At 44.0% G+C, this 13,434-nt stretch overlaps 1 protein-coding gene across 3 annotated transcripts in view; it reads left to right on the forward strand.

Moving 5' to 3' along the window:
- LOC147304533 (uncharacterized) overlaps positions 1-13,434 on the forward strand; it is a 37,739-nt gene that overhangs the window by 9,915 nt on the left and 14,390 nt on the right. Inside the window, exon 2 of one of the 3 annotated variants that reach the window (XM_086279490.1) lies at positions 9,483-10,636. In XM_086279490.1, coding sequence (XP_086135616.1) covers positions 9,483-10,636 — 1,154 coding nt within the window. Of the gene's footprint in view, positions 1-9,482; positions 12,763-13,434 lie in introns of those variants that run through there. The other 2 variants (XM_086279491.1, XM_086279489.1) reach the window with 2 other exon arrangements.

The raw sequence follows: 13,434 nt of genomic DNA on the forward strand, positions 1-13,434 counted from the left end.
AAAATACAAAATATGAGTAAATGTATCAGTTACAGTTACTGTTTAACCGTGGTATTCAGAATACAGTTACTTTGCTGAAATAAATGGATTACATGGCGGTATTTTCCTGTTTCATATGTTCGGCTATGTCCTCTCTGTTTCTGGTAATTCTGGTAAACCCAAACAAAACATGCTCTCTCTATCTCGCGGTCCATGTCACCCCTACATAAGTGAAGAAATATTTTTAAAAATTATTCACAAAAATGATTTAATATGAAGGCAATAGCAGAGTGTTACAGGCATCGCCCTAAACAATGTACCCTGTTGGGCAGTGTAGTCCGTGCTGCAGGGAGAATGCACTGCTGTACCCGTGATGTGTCTGTGAGCGAGGGAGGGAAAACAAGGAAAAGTAGCCAAACAGAGTGCCTGACGAGCCCAGCTGTAAGTAAGCTGTTAAGACTCGACTGTACACCGTGTTCCTGTTTTCCTCTGAAACAATAAGCAGCCTTTCAACGCCTCCCTCTGTCTCTCGCTAGCAAAGTTGACCCAGACAACAAAGTAAAGCTAGTTTTCGTATCAGCCAGAGGTCCCTTTACTACGGTTCGGAGCCGCGGACCTGTTTTATATACGCTAGGATTCGTTTTCTATACGAGATGACTGCAAAAAGTGCAGCCTTACCTAATGTCCACCTACTGTTACTCATTTATATTAAGATTTAAACATCTAGCTGGTGTTGGTGTGGAGAGTAACCTTCAGTAATAAATCACACAGCAATAGCACATTCATGTAGTTGTAAAGTATTCAGAATATGTTACTTCTGTAATGTGTAGTGAAATACATTAACCTTCCCAACACTCAACAGGTTAGCACCTCATACCACAGTGCAGCAAAGCAGTCTCATGAGCGCTGGGAAGGACGAGCCCAGAGCCCAGAACAGACAGTGCAGGAGATGACAAGGTTAGTAATTGAATGGTGAAAATTATACTTTTAGTTATCTTGATTGGCAAAAGAAAAGTAAATACAAAATCTGCTTCTCACATATAGGGCATTTCCAAGATTTGTTTTCAAAACTTCAATTTCTTTCATTACAGCTGTCCTGTGCCAGAAGTTCTGTTGACCCACAGTGAGAGGCATCATTTCAGAAACACCAGGAAGACTGAAACTCATCGCCGGGATCCAGCAGGGCTCGTGATCTTCACCAGCAGCTCCCTCACAAGAAGGATGAACCCAGCATTTCATGAACACTGATGGAGACCTTTGCTTTGTGTAATGTTAGAAGTACTCAGATAATCCTCAGAGGGTCTGGACTTTTACATAATGTCATAGCTTTAAGTCCTGTAGAAAGTTAAATATATGTTGTGCTCTCTGGTTACTCTGGTATGAATGACTCTGAATTACTTTATGATAAATAACACACTAGTGTCAAAAAACAGTGAAATTCCAGATCACAAGTTTTTAGTTCAAATACAAATAACAACCTTTATTGTGTCAGAGAAAACATCACGTGCTCTTCATGTAGCTGAGTACATTCAGTGTTTAAAACAGAAGTTGTGAATGGCGTTATTTTTGTGCCACTCTTCTGAGCGCACGTAAAAAAGGTTTGCAGGTGCAAGTGTTGCATTTTGAGGAGAAATTTATTTTGAGCGAAGAAAAGCAAAATTTGAGTGAACAAACTTCATTGCTGCGAGTTTGAAATATTACTCTTTCTGGGTCACAAAATAAACTTTTAAGATATTTTCATGCGAGAATGTTTCTGTGTAAACTTCTAATATCTGCTCGATTCATCAAGACATCACATATTTGCTTAAGTGCTCTAACGTTTTCGGAGATGCCTGTTACCCACCAGCCGACCGGGTGGTCACTCGGGTTAAACATAATATAAAAGGCTGAACTGACAAAAGATCACCGACTACACCACCAGGTGTTACAGGAAAAACCATAAATCCTTTGAATAAAACAAACGCTGTTGTGACAGTGACGTACACTGTCTTGTTGGTATATATGTATGATTTGTATCACCTTCATGTTTCCAAACCGGTACCATGAGCAGCAGCTTTACAGCTGTGGCTCCAGCAAACATCAGCTGATACTAGAAAGTAATATTAAATAAATTCTAATGACAGCTGATCATTGATCAATTTCATGATTGAAGTAGCAACAGGAGAGGGAGGGGGAGAGAATGAGAGAAGAAGAGGTAGCTGTGCAACGTAAAGACAGAATAACTCCAGCTTTGTGTCTTTTTCATTGTAGCTGAAGTCCAGGACGAATCGTGTTCCTTTTCCCCTCCATACAGATGTGTTGTAATTGGTCCAGCCCAGAGCTGATCATGACCAATTGGTTAATCCACCACCTTTCATTGTTTATACCATTACAAAAACAAGCAAACATAAAAATGAAGAATCATCATCGGCCCACCGGGCAAATGTCCAGGATGCCCAATGGCCACTCCAGCTGTGCGGTCAGCTGGTGGGTAACAGGCATCTCCGAAAACATTAGAGCACTTATGCAAATATGTGATGTCTTGATGAATCGAGCAGATATTAGAAGTTTACACAGAAACATTCTCGCATGAAAATATCTTAAAAGTTTATTTTGTGACCCAGACAGAGTAATAGTTCAAACTCTGCCACTCTGCGTTCCTCCGCCACTGCCTCGTTTGAGTTTTGGACGAAATGCATTCTGGGATATTGCATTTCATCATTTCGAGCTGATTGGAGACCAGAACAGCCAATCAGATTTTTTTGCATCCAAGTCTGTGATTGGCTGGTTTTGTGGCACAAATATAACGGTGTAGAGAAAGAGTTGAGCACGCACTGGCAGAAATGTTGAGAGCGCGAGCAACACATTGCGAGCGAGCACAAATGCAAAAACTGAGCGAGAGGGGCTGCTGTTGTGTGTGTGTGTGTGTGTGTGTGTGTGTGTGGATAATAGCAAACACTGAAATACATGTTTTGCACGCAGTAATGAATTTTGTTCACTCAAATTCAGCTTTTCTTCGCTCAAAATAAATTTCTCCTCAAAATGCAACACTTGCACCTGCAAATTTTTTTTACGTGCGCTCAGAAGAGTGGCACAAAAATAACGCCATAGTTGTGCAGGTCTGAGATCAGCAGTTTCCTGAAACACCAAACTGAGGTCCTGTTAATGCTGATGTATAGTGACACAGTTACAGGGGTGATTAATCCTTTTGACTTTTTGTCTTTAAATTTATCAATAAAACAGCTGCAGCTTTCACTGACAGCACATGTGGTACTTTAACCTTTGTACTGTTTTCTTCAGTTAATTTTGGAGTTACTACAAAGACTGAAGATATAGGATGATCTGTCTGCTGTCACTGGGTGGTGCTGAGGTCTGAATCTGAGGACAGCTCCTGTAATCACAAACAGAATCATCACAAACTGAAATATAAAGTTTATCTCAAATCTGAAATAGAGCTGATCCTTCTCCGTCCTCACACACTCGGGATCTGAAGTTGTTCAGTCCTACAGTTCTGCCGACAGCTGTTTATTTTTTATTTGTTTTAAAGGCTTTACTAACACATTTTCTAATATCATGTTTACCTTTGAGTTGTTGATGCTTTATAAATGGACATCTGCAAAGATGAGATGATGGAGCAGGTTTCAGTCGAGGTTCAGTCTGCTGCTGCATCCTGGTCACAACATACGGAGGTGTTATCAGCTCAGTATTGAACAAGAAATATTAATGCTTCAAATTATTTGTCCTAAAGGATGCAAGCTGTACAGAGTACTGCACATGTGACTTTGTGAACATAACTCATTAAAAATAATTCGGACAGTTTTTTAACCTGAATATTTGCAACAAACTCAGTTTAAAAATATACAGTCAGTGCTAAAAAATAATCAGAGGAAAAATTAAAAATTTTAACTTAAGCTGCCAAGCGGAAGTAGTTGGTTTCAGTACATAAGTATCGGGCTTTGCTATTTAATCCATAGCTATTGACTAATGAGGGGAATTTAAAAGTTGGCGTTAATGTCCTTCCACATGTGGAAAGCGACAGAAAACATGCTGCTGTTTGCACATATTTAATAATCAGCTCTGCACAGGAGCAGAAGCAGAGTCCAGCCTGTTGCTCTTACAGTATAATACTCATAATAAGAGTACAGTAAGCGTGGTTAGTCACTGAGCAGCCCGGTGCGTTTCTCTTGATTTCTTTAGTCAGGGTAAATTCATTCACCTGCACGGGTTTGCTAAACGAACTTTACAAAACTAGTTTCCCCGACAGCCGAGTGGTCATCTCAGCTAGCTAGGTCCTTAGCTATCTAGGTATCTAGCTAAGGACCTTAGTTACGGATTAGCTTACAAACGTGCGCATGCGCATAGTGCGCATGCGCCAACCAGCGTGCAGCCTGTTACAGTCGCTCCTGCTTTTCTCTTAGTTTAGCTCTTTTTTCTTACGTATTCTTTTTTTTTTCTGACTTGTATTTTCCTCCGTTTTCTATCTCTTACTCAATCATGTGGATTGAGAGAGTTTTTGTTCTTCTGGTGGCCGTGGAACTGTTACTTTTATCATGGAACGGGACCGCGGCACATCTCCTACACGCACGGACTGTTTACTCCAGAGATCAGCTGATCGCCCTGATGCCGGCCGGCTCGCTGGCCAGGCCCGCAGAAGTGCCCGCAGAAGTACCAGCTGAAATTTGGAGGAAAACACATCGGGGATGCAGAGGTCAAGGACAGAAGAGAAGAAAAAAGGTGACGGTGAGACAGCGGAGGCTCGAAGCGAGGAGGAGGTTTAAACCGTGTCTGCCGTCTATCGTGATGGGAAATGTGCGATCGTTGGCAATTAAAATCGACGAGCTCTCAGCACTGGTACGGAGTCAGAGGGAATACCGAGAGTGTAGCCTGATGTGTTTCACCGAATCATGGCTGCACCAGGTCATTCCCGATGAGAATGCTTCCGTGGAAGGCTTCCACACTGTTCGGGCGGACAGGGACAGCATCGCTAGCGGTAAGCGTAAAGGAGGTGGGCTTGCTGTTTTAGTTAACAACCGGTGGTGTAACCCTGCCAACATAACAATCAAAGAAAGGATTTGTTGCCCGGACACTGAACTGTGTGCTGTTGGACTCAGGCCGTATTATTTACCCAGGGAATTCTCTCACGTCATCTTGGTGGCTGTTTATGTTCCCCCCTCTGCTAACCCCACAGCTGCATGTGACACTATCCACTCTGCCATAGCTCGGCTACAGACTCAGCACCCGAGTGCCTTTATTGTGATCTCGGGTGACTTCAACCATGTATCACTGGACAATACACTACCAACATTCAAACAATATGTGGACTGTCCCACCAGGGGAGAGAAAACTTTAGACTTACTGTATGCTAACGTCAAGGATGCATACAGCTCCTCCTCCCTCCCCCCACTTGGTAGGTCAGATCATAACCTGATTCACCTCACCCCCCGCTATGTGCCAATTGTGAGGAGGGAACCTGTGACCACCAGGACTGTTAGGAGGTGGTCAGAGGAGGCAATAGCAGAACTACAGGGCTGTTTCGAGGTGACCGACTGGGAAACACTCTGTGAGCCTCACGCCGAGGACATCAATGGGCTTACTGAGTGTATCACAGACTACATAACTTTCTGCACCGACTCCATTGTTCCAGCTCAGACTGTTCATTGTTACCCAAATAACAAGCCGTGGGTGACTAAGGACATCAAAGCCCTCCTCAACAACAAGAAGAGGGCTTTCAGAGGGGGCAACAAAGAGGAGGTGAGGAAGATCCAGGTGTTACTAAAGGACAAGATCAGAGAGGCTAAGGACAATTACAGGAGGAAGCTGGAGTGGAAACTCCAGCAGAACAGCATGAGAGAGGTGTGGAGGGGCATGAAGACCATCACTGGATTCAGGCCAACCAACAGCAGGGGAGCTGAGGGAGGTGAGAATAGAGCCGACGAGTTGAATCTGTTTTTCAATAGATTCGACACCACAGTGTCTGCTCCCACCCCCACAACCTCACCTGCAGTCAGCCTGGAATCCAGAGCCACACCACTGTGCCAGCCTCTCTCTTCACATGTTGCCTCCTGTGAGATTCCTGACACCCCTCCCCCACCCATCACCTTCACTCAATACCAGGTTGAGATGCAAATGAGGAGACTTCACTCAGGCAAGTCTGCTGGACCAGACGGAGTGAGTCCCCTTGTCCTCAAGACCTGTGCCCCCCAGCTGTGTGGAGTCTTTCATAAACTGTTTATGCTGAGTCTGAGTCTGCAGAGGGTCCCGGTGATGTGGAAGACATCATGCCTCGTCCCTGTACCAAAGACGCCACGTCCCAGTGGCCCCCAGGATTACAGGCCCGTGGCACTGACCTCCCACATCATGAAGACCCTGGAAAGGCTCATCCTGGACCAGCTGCGACCCATAGTAAGACCACATCTGGATCCCCTTCAGTTCGCTTATCAGCCTCGTCTCGGAACTGAGGACGCCATCATCTACCTGCTCAATCGTGTCTACACCCATCTGGACCAGCCGGCGAGCACTGTGAGGGTCATGTTTTTTGACTTTTCCAGTGCTTTCAACACCATCAGGCCGACCCTCCTGGGTGATAAGTTAGCAGCGATGCAGGTGGATGCTTCTCTGGTGTCCTGGATTGTTGATTACCTGATAGGAAGACCACAATATGTACGTCTCCCACAGTGTGTGTCTGACAAGGTGATTAGCAACACAGGGGCACCACAGGGGACTGTCCTCTCCCCCTTCCTCTTCACCCTCTACACCACAGACTTCAGCCACTGCACAGAGACCTCCATCTTCAGAAGTTTTCTGATGACTCTGCGGTGGTTGGATGCATCAGCAGGGATGATGAGACAGAGTACCGGGCTGTGGTCGACTCCTTTGTCACGTGGTGTGAGCAGAATCATCTGCAGCTCAACGTGGCAAAGACCAAGGAACTGATCGTGGACTTCAGGAAGACCAGGAAACACTTGACCCCTGTTTCAATCCAGGGGGTCAGTGTTGACATTGTGGAGGACTATAAATACCTTGGAGTACACATTGACAATAAACTGGACTGGGCTAAAAACACCACAGCACTTTACAGGAAGGGCCAGAGTCGTCTCTATTTTTTGAGGCGACTGAGGTCCTTCAACATCTGCCAGAAAATGCTGAGGATTTTCTATGAGTCTGTTGTGGCCAGTGCGATCCTCTATGCTGTTGCATGCTGGGGGAGCAGGCTGAGGGTCGCAGATGCCAACAGACTTAATAAACTAATCCGTAAGGCCAGCAATGTTGTGGGGATGGAGCTGGACTCCCTCAAGGTGGTGTCGGAGAGGCGGATGCTGTCCAAGATAAAGACAATGTTGGATAACACCTCCCACCCACTCCATGACATGCTGGTCAGTCACAGGAGCTCGTTCAGTGAGAGACTGAGATTACCGAAAAGCACCACTGAACGACACAGGAAATCATTCCTGCCTGTGGCCATCTCCCTGTACAACGCATCCACTTAACACACTGTTTGCTGCTACAACTACACATGTTTCTTTTCCAAATATTTATTTATAAGTGACTTATGTATGTATGTATGTATATATATGTATATATTGTACTATTCTTAGTTAGCGTATTGTCTGTCTTGTCTTAATGTTGGTTTAAAATGGAGCACTGTAACAAAAAATAATTTCCCCCAGGGATCAATAAAGTATTCTGATTCTGATTCTGATTCTGAAACACATTTAGCTTACCAAAAATAATGCGGTGGAGCCTCAGGTCCTCCTGTCTGGTAGTCCAATTTACTGAAGAACACCTCAGGCTGTCACTTTGAAATAGTCGGTAATGTAAACGCTGCCATTCCCGAACAGACACGTGCAAGTTTGTCCGTGACCGCAGCTGCGACGTCAGTGTTTTCTCCAGTCATTGGTCAGCATCATAATATATGCAAATATATGCGGGTCGGAATCCCCGCCCCCCAGCGCGCCCCCGGACGCCAAAACAGTGCCAGCAGAGTGAAACTGAAAAAAAATGACGGTTTCAATCAATTGTTTTTCACTATCAATTTTTCAGTACATTTATTTCAGTTTCAATATTTTTTTCATATTCATTTCAAGGTGGCATCGTTCTGATCCCATTGTGCAGGTTCACTATGACCGAAGCGCCACACTCACACTGACTAAAACACCATGCAAGTGTTACATGTTGGAAAATCCAGAGCAGTTTAAAGTTCAGGAAAGTTTCTTCATGGTTAGAGGTTGAAGTTGCTGATTTAAAGATGTGTGTTAAATAGTCTTCTATGATTGGTCAGAATATGAGATGTTAAGTTAGATGTTAACTCCCAGAAATCTTGAAAGTCAAGCAAATACATCCAGAGTCTCTGAGCCAACTGAGCCCAAAAGCAACTGTAACCCTGTGATTATTACAGTAAACATAGTTGTCTCTTCTGTGTGTGTTTTACTTTATAAAGACATCGATGGTGAGAAACACAAATGTTTTGATAGAGAATTTTGCTGAAGCACACTCATCCTCAGTCACAGATTGCTGTCTTTATTTTTCTGTCCTTGTTTGTACTGATGGACACAGTTATCCAGTGCATCACTGTTTCACAGGAAAGTATTGTTAAGATGTAGCGATGGCCAAATTGGCCAGCAGATGTCACTCTGTGGCTCGATTGAATTCCAGCCCAAGTGTTTCAGTGTTTCACGAAGCCTCGCTTCATCCATCACTACTCAGAGCCGCGCACTACCTCCTGTGCCCCTCCTGCTCAGGCTCCAGATGTTCTCAGAGTCTTCAAACCTCAGAGAACAACTGGGCTGGAACATTCTAAGGGAAAGAGTAAGATTTGGACTGTCAGTCAGTATTATTGGTAGCTTCTTTAATCACTCACACCAGAACTGACATGATCTCAGCCTGAGGCCGCCTCACTTTCAGTCACTGACCATTATTTTGTTGCCAGAAACCGCTGGCTTTCATTTCATTTCTCTGGTTGCTTCGTCCTGCTGGTCACTTCCTGCGCGGATGCCTTCAGATCCCTCTAAGCATTTTGCCTACTTTCACATAACGTCTGACTAATAACCTATAAAATAGCGCTGTCTTTTTTGCAGATATCTTCTTTTTAAAAACAAATATGTGTATATGACAACTGTTCTTAAAAGAACAAAAACATCAATAATCAGCAGATTTAAAATCTGTTCTTGAGAAAAGCCTGTAGTATCCAAGAAACAGTTTGACTCCTTATTTATCTGCTTTGTCTACTGAGTATTATTGTAATGTACCTTACAGTATTAAGCACCTTGAGGCAACTGTTGTTGTAATTTGGCACTATATAGAAAAAAATTAATTAATCGGAGTTTGTAACCACACCAAAGTATAGTTTAATAGTTTAATATCATATACCTGACATTTCCAGGACGCCTCTTCTTTCTGTTATACAGGAACAGTTTAGCAGGTTGTTGCACAGATCCTCGCTGCTATAGGCCTGTAAAGATTAACTTAAAGCATCATGTTAGAACTCAGTTAACAAGCTGTTAGCATCTGTCCTATCTGTGTTTCAGTTTTACCGTCAGATGTCCGCAAAGTGATTGTTGGTGAAGAAGAGCAGCAACAGTGGAGCCCCCTCCTGGACTCAGAGCACACACACATCAAAGAGGAGCAGGAGGAAGCCTGGAGCAGCCAGGACGCAGATCAGCTTCGACGTCCGCAGGAGGCCTGTGTCACCATATTAACATTCAGTCCCGTGAAAAATGAAGAAGATGCTGAGGAGAAACCAGAGTCCTTGCAGCTTCATCGCCATCAGACTGGAATGAAAAAAGAAGCCAGGAACTCAGACCCAGAAAGCCATTCAGAGCCAGGAACTGACAAAGCTTCAGACTCTTCTGAGACCGAGGTGAGTGACGGTGACTGGGAGCAGAACAAGGAACCTCAGTCAGGTCAAAAATGCCGGAAAAACCACAACTTCACTATTATCGACATTAACTGTAACATTGAGCGATCGTTCAGCTGTTCCGAATGTGGTCAGAGGTTCGGCAGAAAGCCACACCTCAAAGCACACATGAGAATTCACACTGGAGAGAAACCTTTTAGTTGCTCTTTTTGTGGCAAAACATTTTCTCAGAAAGGAAACTCCATCAGCCACATGAGACTTCACACAGGAGAGAAACCTTTCAGCTGCTCCATCTGTAAGAAAAGTTTCAGGTACAGTGGTGACGTGAGCAGGCACATGAAAATCCACACAGGACTGAAAAAAGGCCGCAGCAAGGTTAGCGACATGGTCAGCAGTGGCATTCATGTGAGGTCAAGACCTGGCGGGAGCTTACATCCAGACACTTCCTTACAACCAGGAAGTGATGTTAAAGCCCCAGAACCTGAGACTGAAGCAAACCACGAAACTTTGAAGGAACCTGGAGAATCTCTGCCCCATTTAAACTCTCTGAGGAGTGACGCTGTCTCTCTGAGTGAGATAAGAAATACTGATAAGGAGGCATTTAGCTGCTCTGAGTGTGGACGGACATTCTGCCGTAGAGACCACCTGATCAGCCACATGAGAACGCACACTGGAGAGAAACCATTCAGCTGCTCAGTCTGTGAGAAACGTTTCAGCTGTAGCGGGAACATCTTGGCACACATGAGAATCCACACAGGAGAGAAACCGTTTGAATGTTCGTTCTGCGGGAAGAGTTTTAGCCAGAAAGGAACACTGCAGCTTCACGTAAGAATTCACACGGGAGAGAAACCCTTCACCTGCCCTTTTTGTGATAAAAGATTTGCGCACAAAAGACGCATGACGCTGCACATGTCTGTCCACACAGAGGAGAAACGGTTCAGCTGCAGCGCTTGTGACAAAAGGTTCACCTGGTATACGCAGCTCAAAACGCACAGGTGTGTCGGCGAGCCATCACAGCTCCGCCAGAACCAAAGTGAGAAGACAGTTCCTCTGAAGGAGTCCTTCAGCTGCACTGAGTGCGGTAAAATGTTCAGCCTCAAGGGCAATTTGAAGACACACATGAGAATTCACACAGGAGAGAAACCATTTGGTTGTTCAGTTTGTGGAAAGAGTTTTAAACAAAACGTGCATCTGACTGAACACATGACAATTCACACAGGGGAGAAACTCTATAAGTGCAGCATCTGCGGTAAAGGATTCAATAAGAAGTTACTTATTAAAAACCACACCTGTGTTTAAGCTTGGACGCTTTATCAGCTCTGATCACATCCACAGATTTATATTCATAAGTCACTTAATATTAAAGCTGTAGTGATTCATAGTATGTTTCTGAGCGTTGCATACATTTTTGTCATTTATATTGAAAATATAGAGCATTGAGCCTAAATCTTCCTGCATAAGGTTTAAGTGCTGCATCCTGAAAGCAACAAAAAGACTCTGGGATGTGCAATACAGTGGAACCCCGACTTACGAATACCCCATTTAACGAAAAATTCAAGTTACGAAGGCACTTAACGGCAATATTTCTGCCCGTGTTACAGCAAAATGCTCGCGTAACGAAATCCGCTGGCTCTGATTGGCTGAGCCCAGAATGCCTACAATAACCACAATGCCTTCCGAATCATGTGACAACCCCCTTGGCTTTCGTACTTGCGCTTCGCTGTTCCACTTGAACGACGTATTGTTGTTGTAGTTAGCAATTAGCCTATAGCCTATCTTTCACTCAAAAGGCGCGATGGGTGCTTCGACTTACAAACATTTTCGACTTACGAAAGACCCTCGGGAACGAATTAATTTCGTAAGTCGGGGTTCTACTGTATTTTCATAATGAACCTGTAGAATAGATTTGTCCAAAGAAGCGAGTATGTTGATTTAAATGTTTGTGGCTGAGCATACATGAAAACAATCCGCCTCACTTTTTAAATTTGTTTTATCAAATATTGCATCAAAATTATATCATTGTCTGAATACAAGAAAAACAAACCTGTTTAAAATGCTGCAATTTGAATGAGTTACACCTGACCCCCTCAGAATCAGCTCATCTTCTTCTGCAGGAGTTTAGCATATTTAATCACACTATGTTAAATTACGTTACTTTCATACTATGAGTATTTTCACTTACAGAAACTCAAAGTATTTGGTCTTCACTCTGTGACACTGCAGGAAACACCGACTATAGACCAAATCTGTTTCTGTTTGTCAGCATGAGCCATCACACAGTTCAGCATCAGTGTGATGAATCAGTCCTCTTTTCATACCAGGGTGATCTTAGTTCCTTCTGTGTCAAAATAATTTTCTGATATAGGAAGTTTTTAACCCTATGAAGCTGACTCGTGCCTGTGAAATCACGTTCTGTGTAACAGATTGGACAGACCACATCAGCCTAACAGCATTACGTCCTGAATAAGGTTTTATGACTGTTTGAAGGTTCTGGATCCCAGAGAACTCGGGCTTAATGTTGAGCTTCTCATCAGTTTAGAGGGGGGCTGCTGCTCGTTCATGTTGATCCATCCATGTAGAAGAAAGTCTGCTGGTGCTAAAGGAAGTTGGCCACTGACAGATTTTTCATGGAATGATGCTGCTGTTGAAATATTTACTCTTGAAACCTCCTGACTCCTGAATTTCCTTCCTTGCAGAAACATTTTCCGTTTGTGAATATGTGTATTTATAAATTTAGAATTCCGAGTCTAAAAGCTTTACTGTCTGCACACTTCTTGATTGTGAGGCTCACATGAAGCCGAACTTTGACAACATCCCTTTAATGGCTGATATATATATATATATATATTAGGGGTGCAACGATACTGGTATCGATATTGAACCGTTCGATACAGTGCTTTCGGTTCGGTACGCATATGTATCAAACAATACAAAATTTTAAATTTATTTGATCAACTTTCCTTCTGACGATGCTGTCTGTGTTGAGCGCTCAGTGGATCTGCGTTCGACTGCTCCGCCTAGGCTGCACTGTCGAGCGCAGATCCACTGAGCGCTCAACACAGACAGCATCGTCAGAAGGAAGAGCGCAGGGCAAGCTAGCGAGACAGAAGTTAAGCTCTCCTTGCAACATGGCAAATTGAGCCTCCCCCACCCTCATTCAGATCTGGCGTTTGGAACTATTTTGGTCTTCATGTGACGTATGACCCTGAAGGTAAGCGCGTCATGGACAAAAGTAAAACAGTATGTTGGATGTGCCATGCAATGCTCACTTACATGGGTGGGAACTAGTGCGTTAGCGCAGTTAGCTCGTTAACGTGTTGGCCGTCCAGCCCCACGCACGGGGCGATCGGCGGTAGCTCGTTAGCGGAGATTTGCCGTGTTGTGGCGTTAACGTCATTTCAGATTAACGCTGACAGCACTAGTGGGAACACAACAAATATGACTGCACATTTACTCCGACATCATCCTGGTGCAAAGACAAGTGGAAGCAGACAAAAACAACAAGCATGCTACTAACTTTAGCCGAGTCATTTAGACAGCCGTTAGCACAGGATTCTCCTTATGGGGACCTGATATGTTTAATATGCTGCTGAGAATATAGCCCAGAAGAAGCGGATAGTATA

This window comes from Aulonocara sp. 'chitande type north' Nkhata Bay, linkage group LG22 (genome assembly GCF_057382095.1).
Source record: "Aulonocara sp. 'chitande type north' Nkhata Bay isolate Kocher_YH1m ecotype deep benthic linkage group LG22, A_spYH_male_GT1.1, whole genome shotgun sequence".
NCBI classification, from domain to species: Eukaryota; Metazoa; Chordata; class Actinopteri; order Cichliformes; family Cichlidae; genus Aulonocara; species Aulonocara sp. 'chitande type north' Nkhata Bay.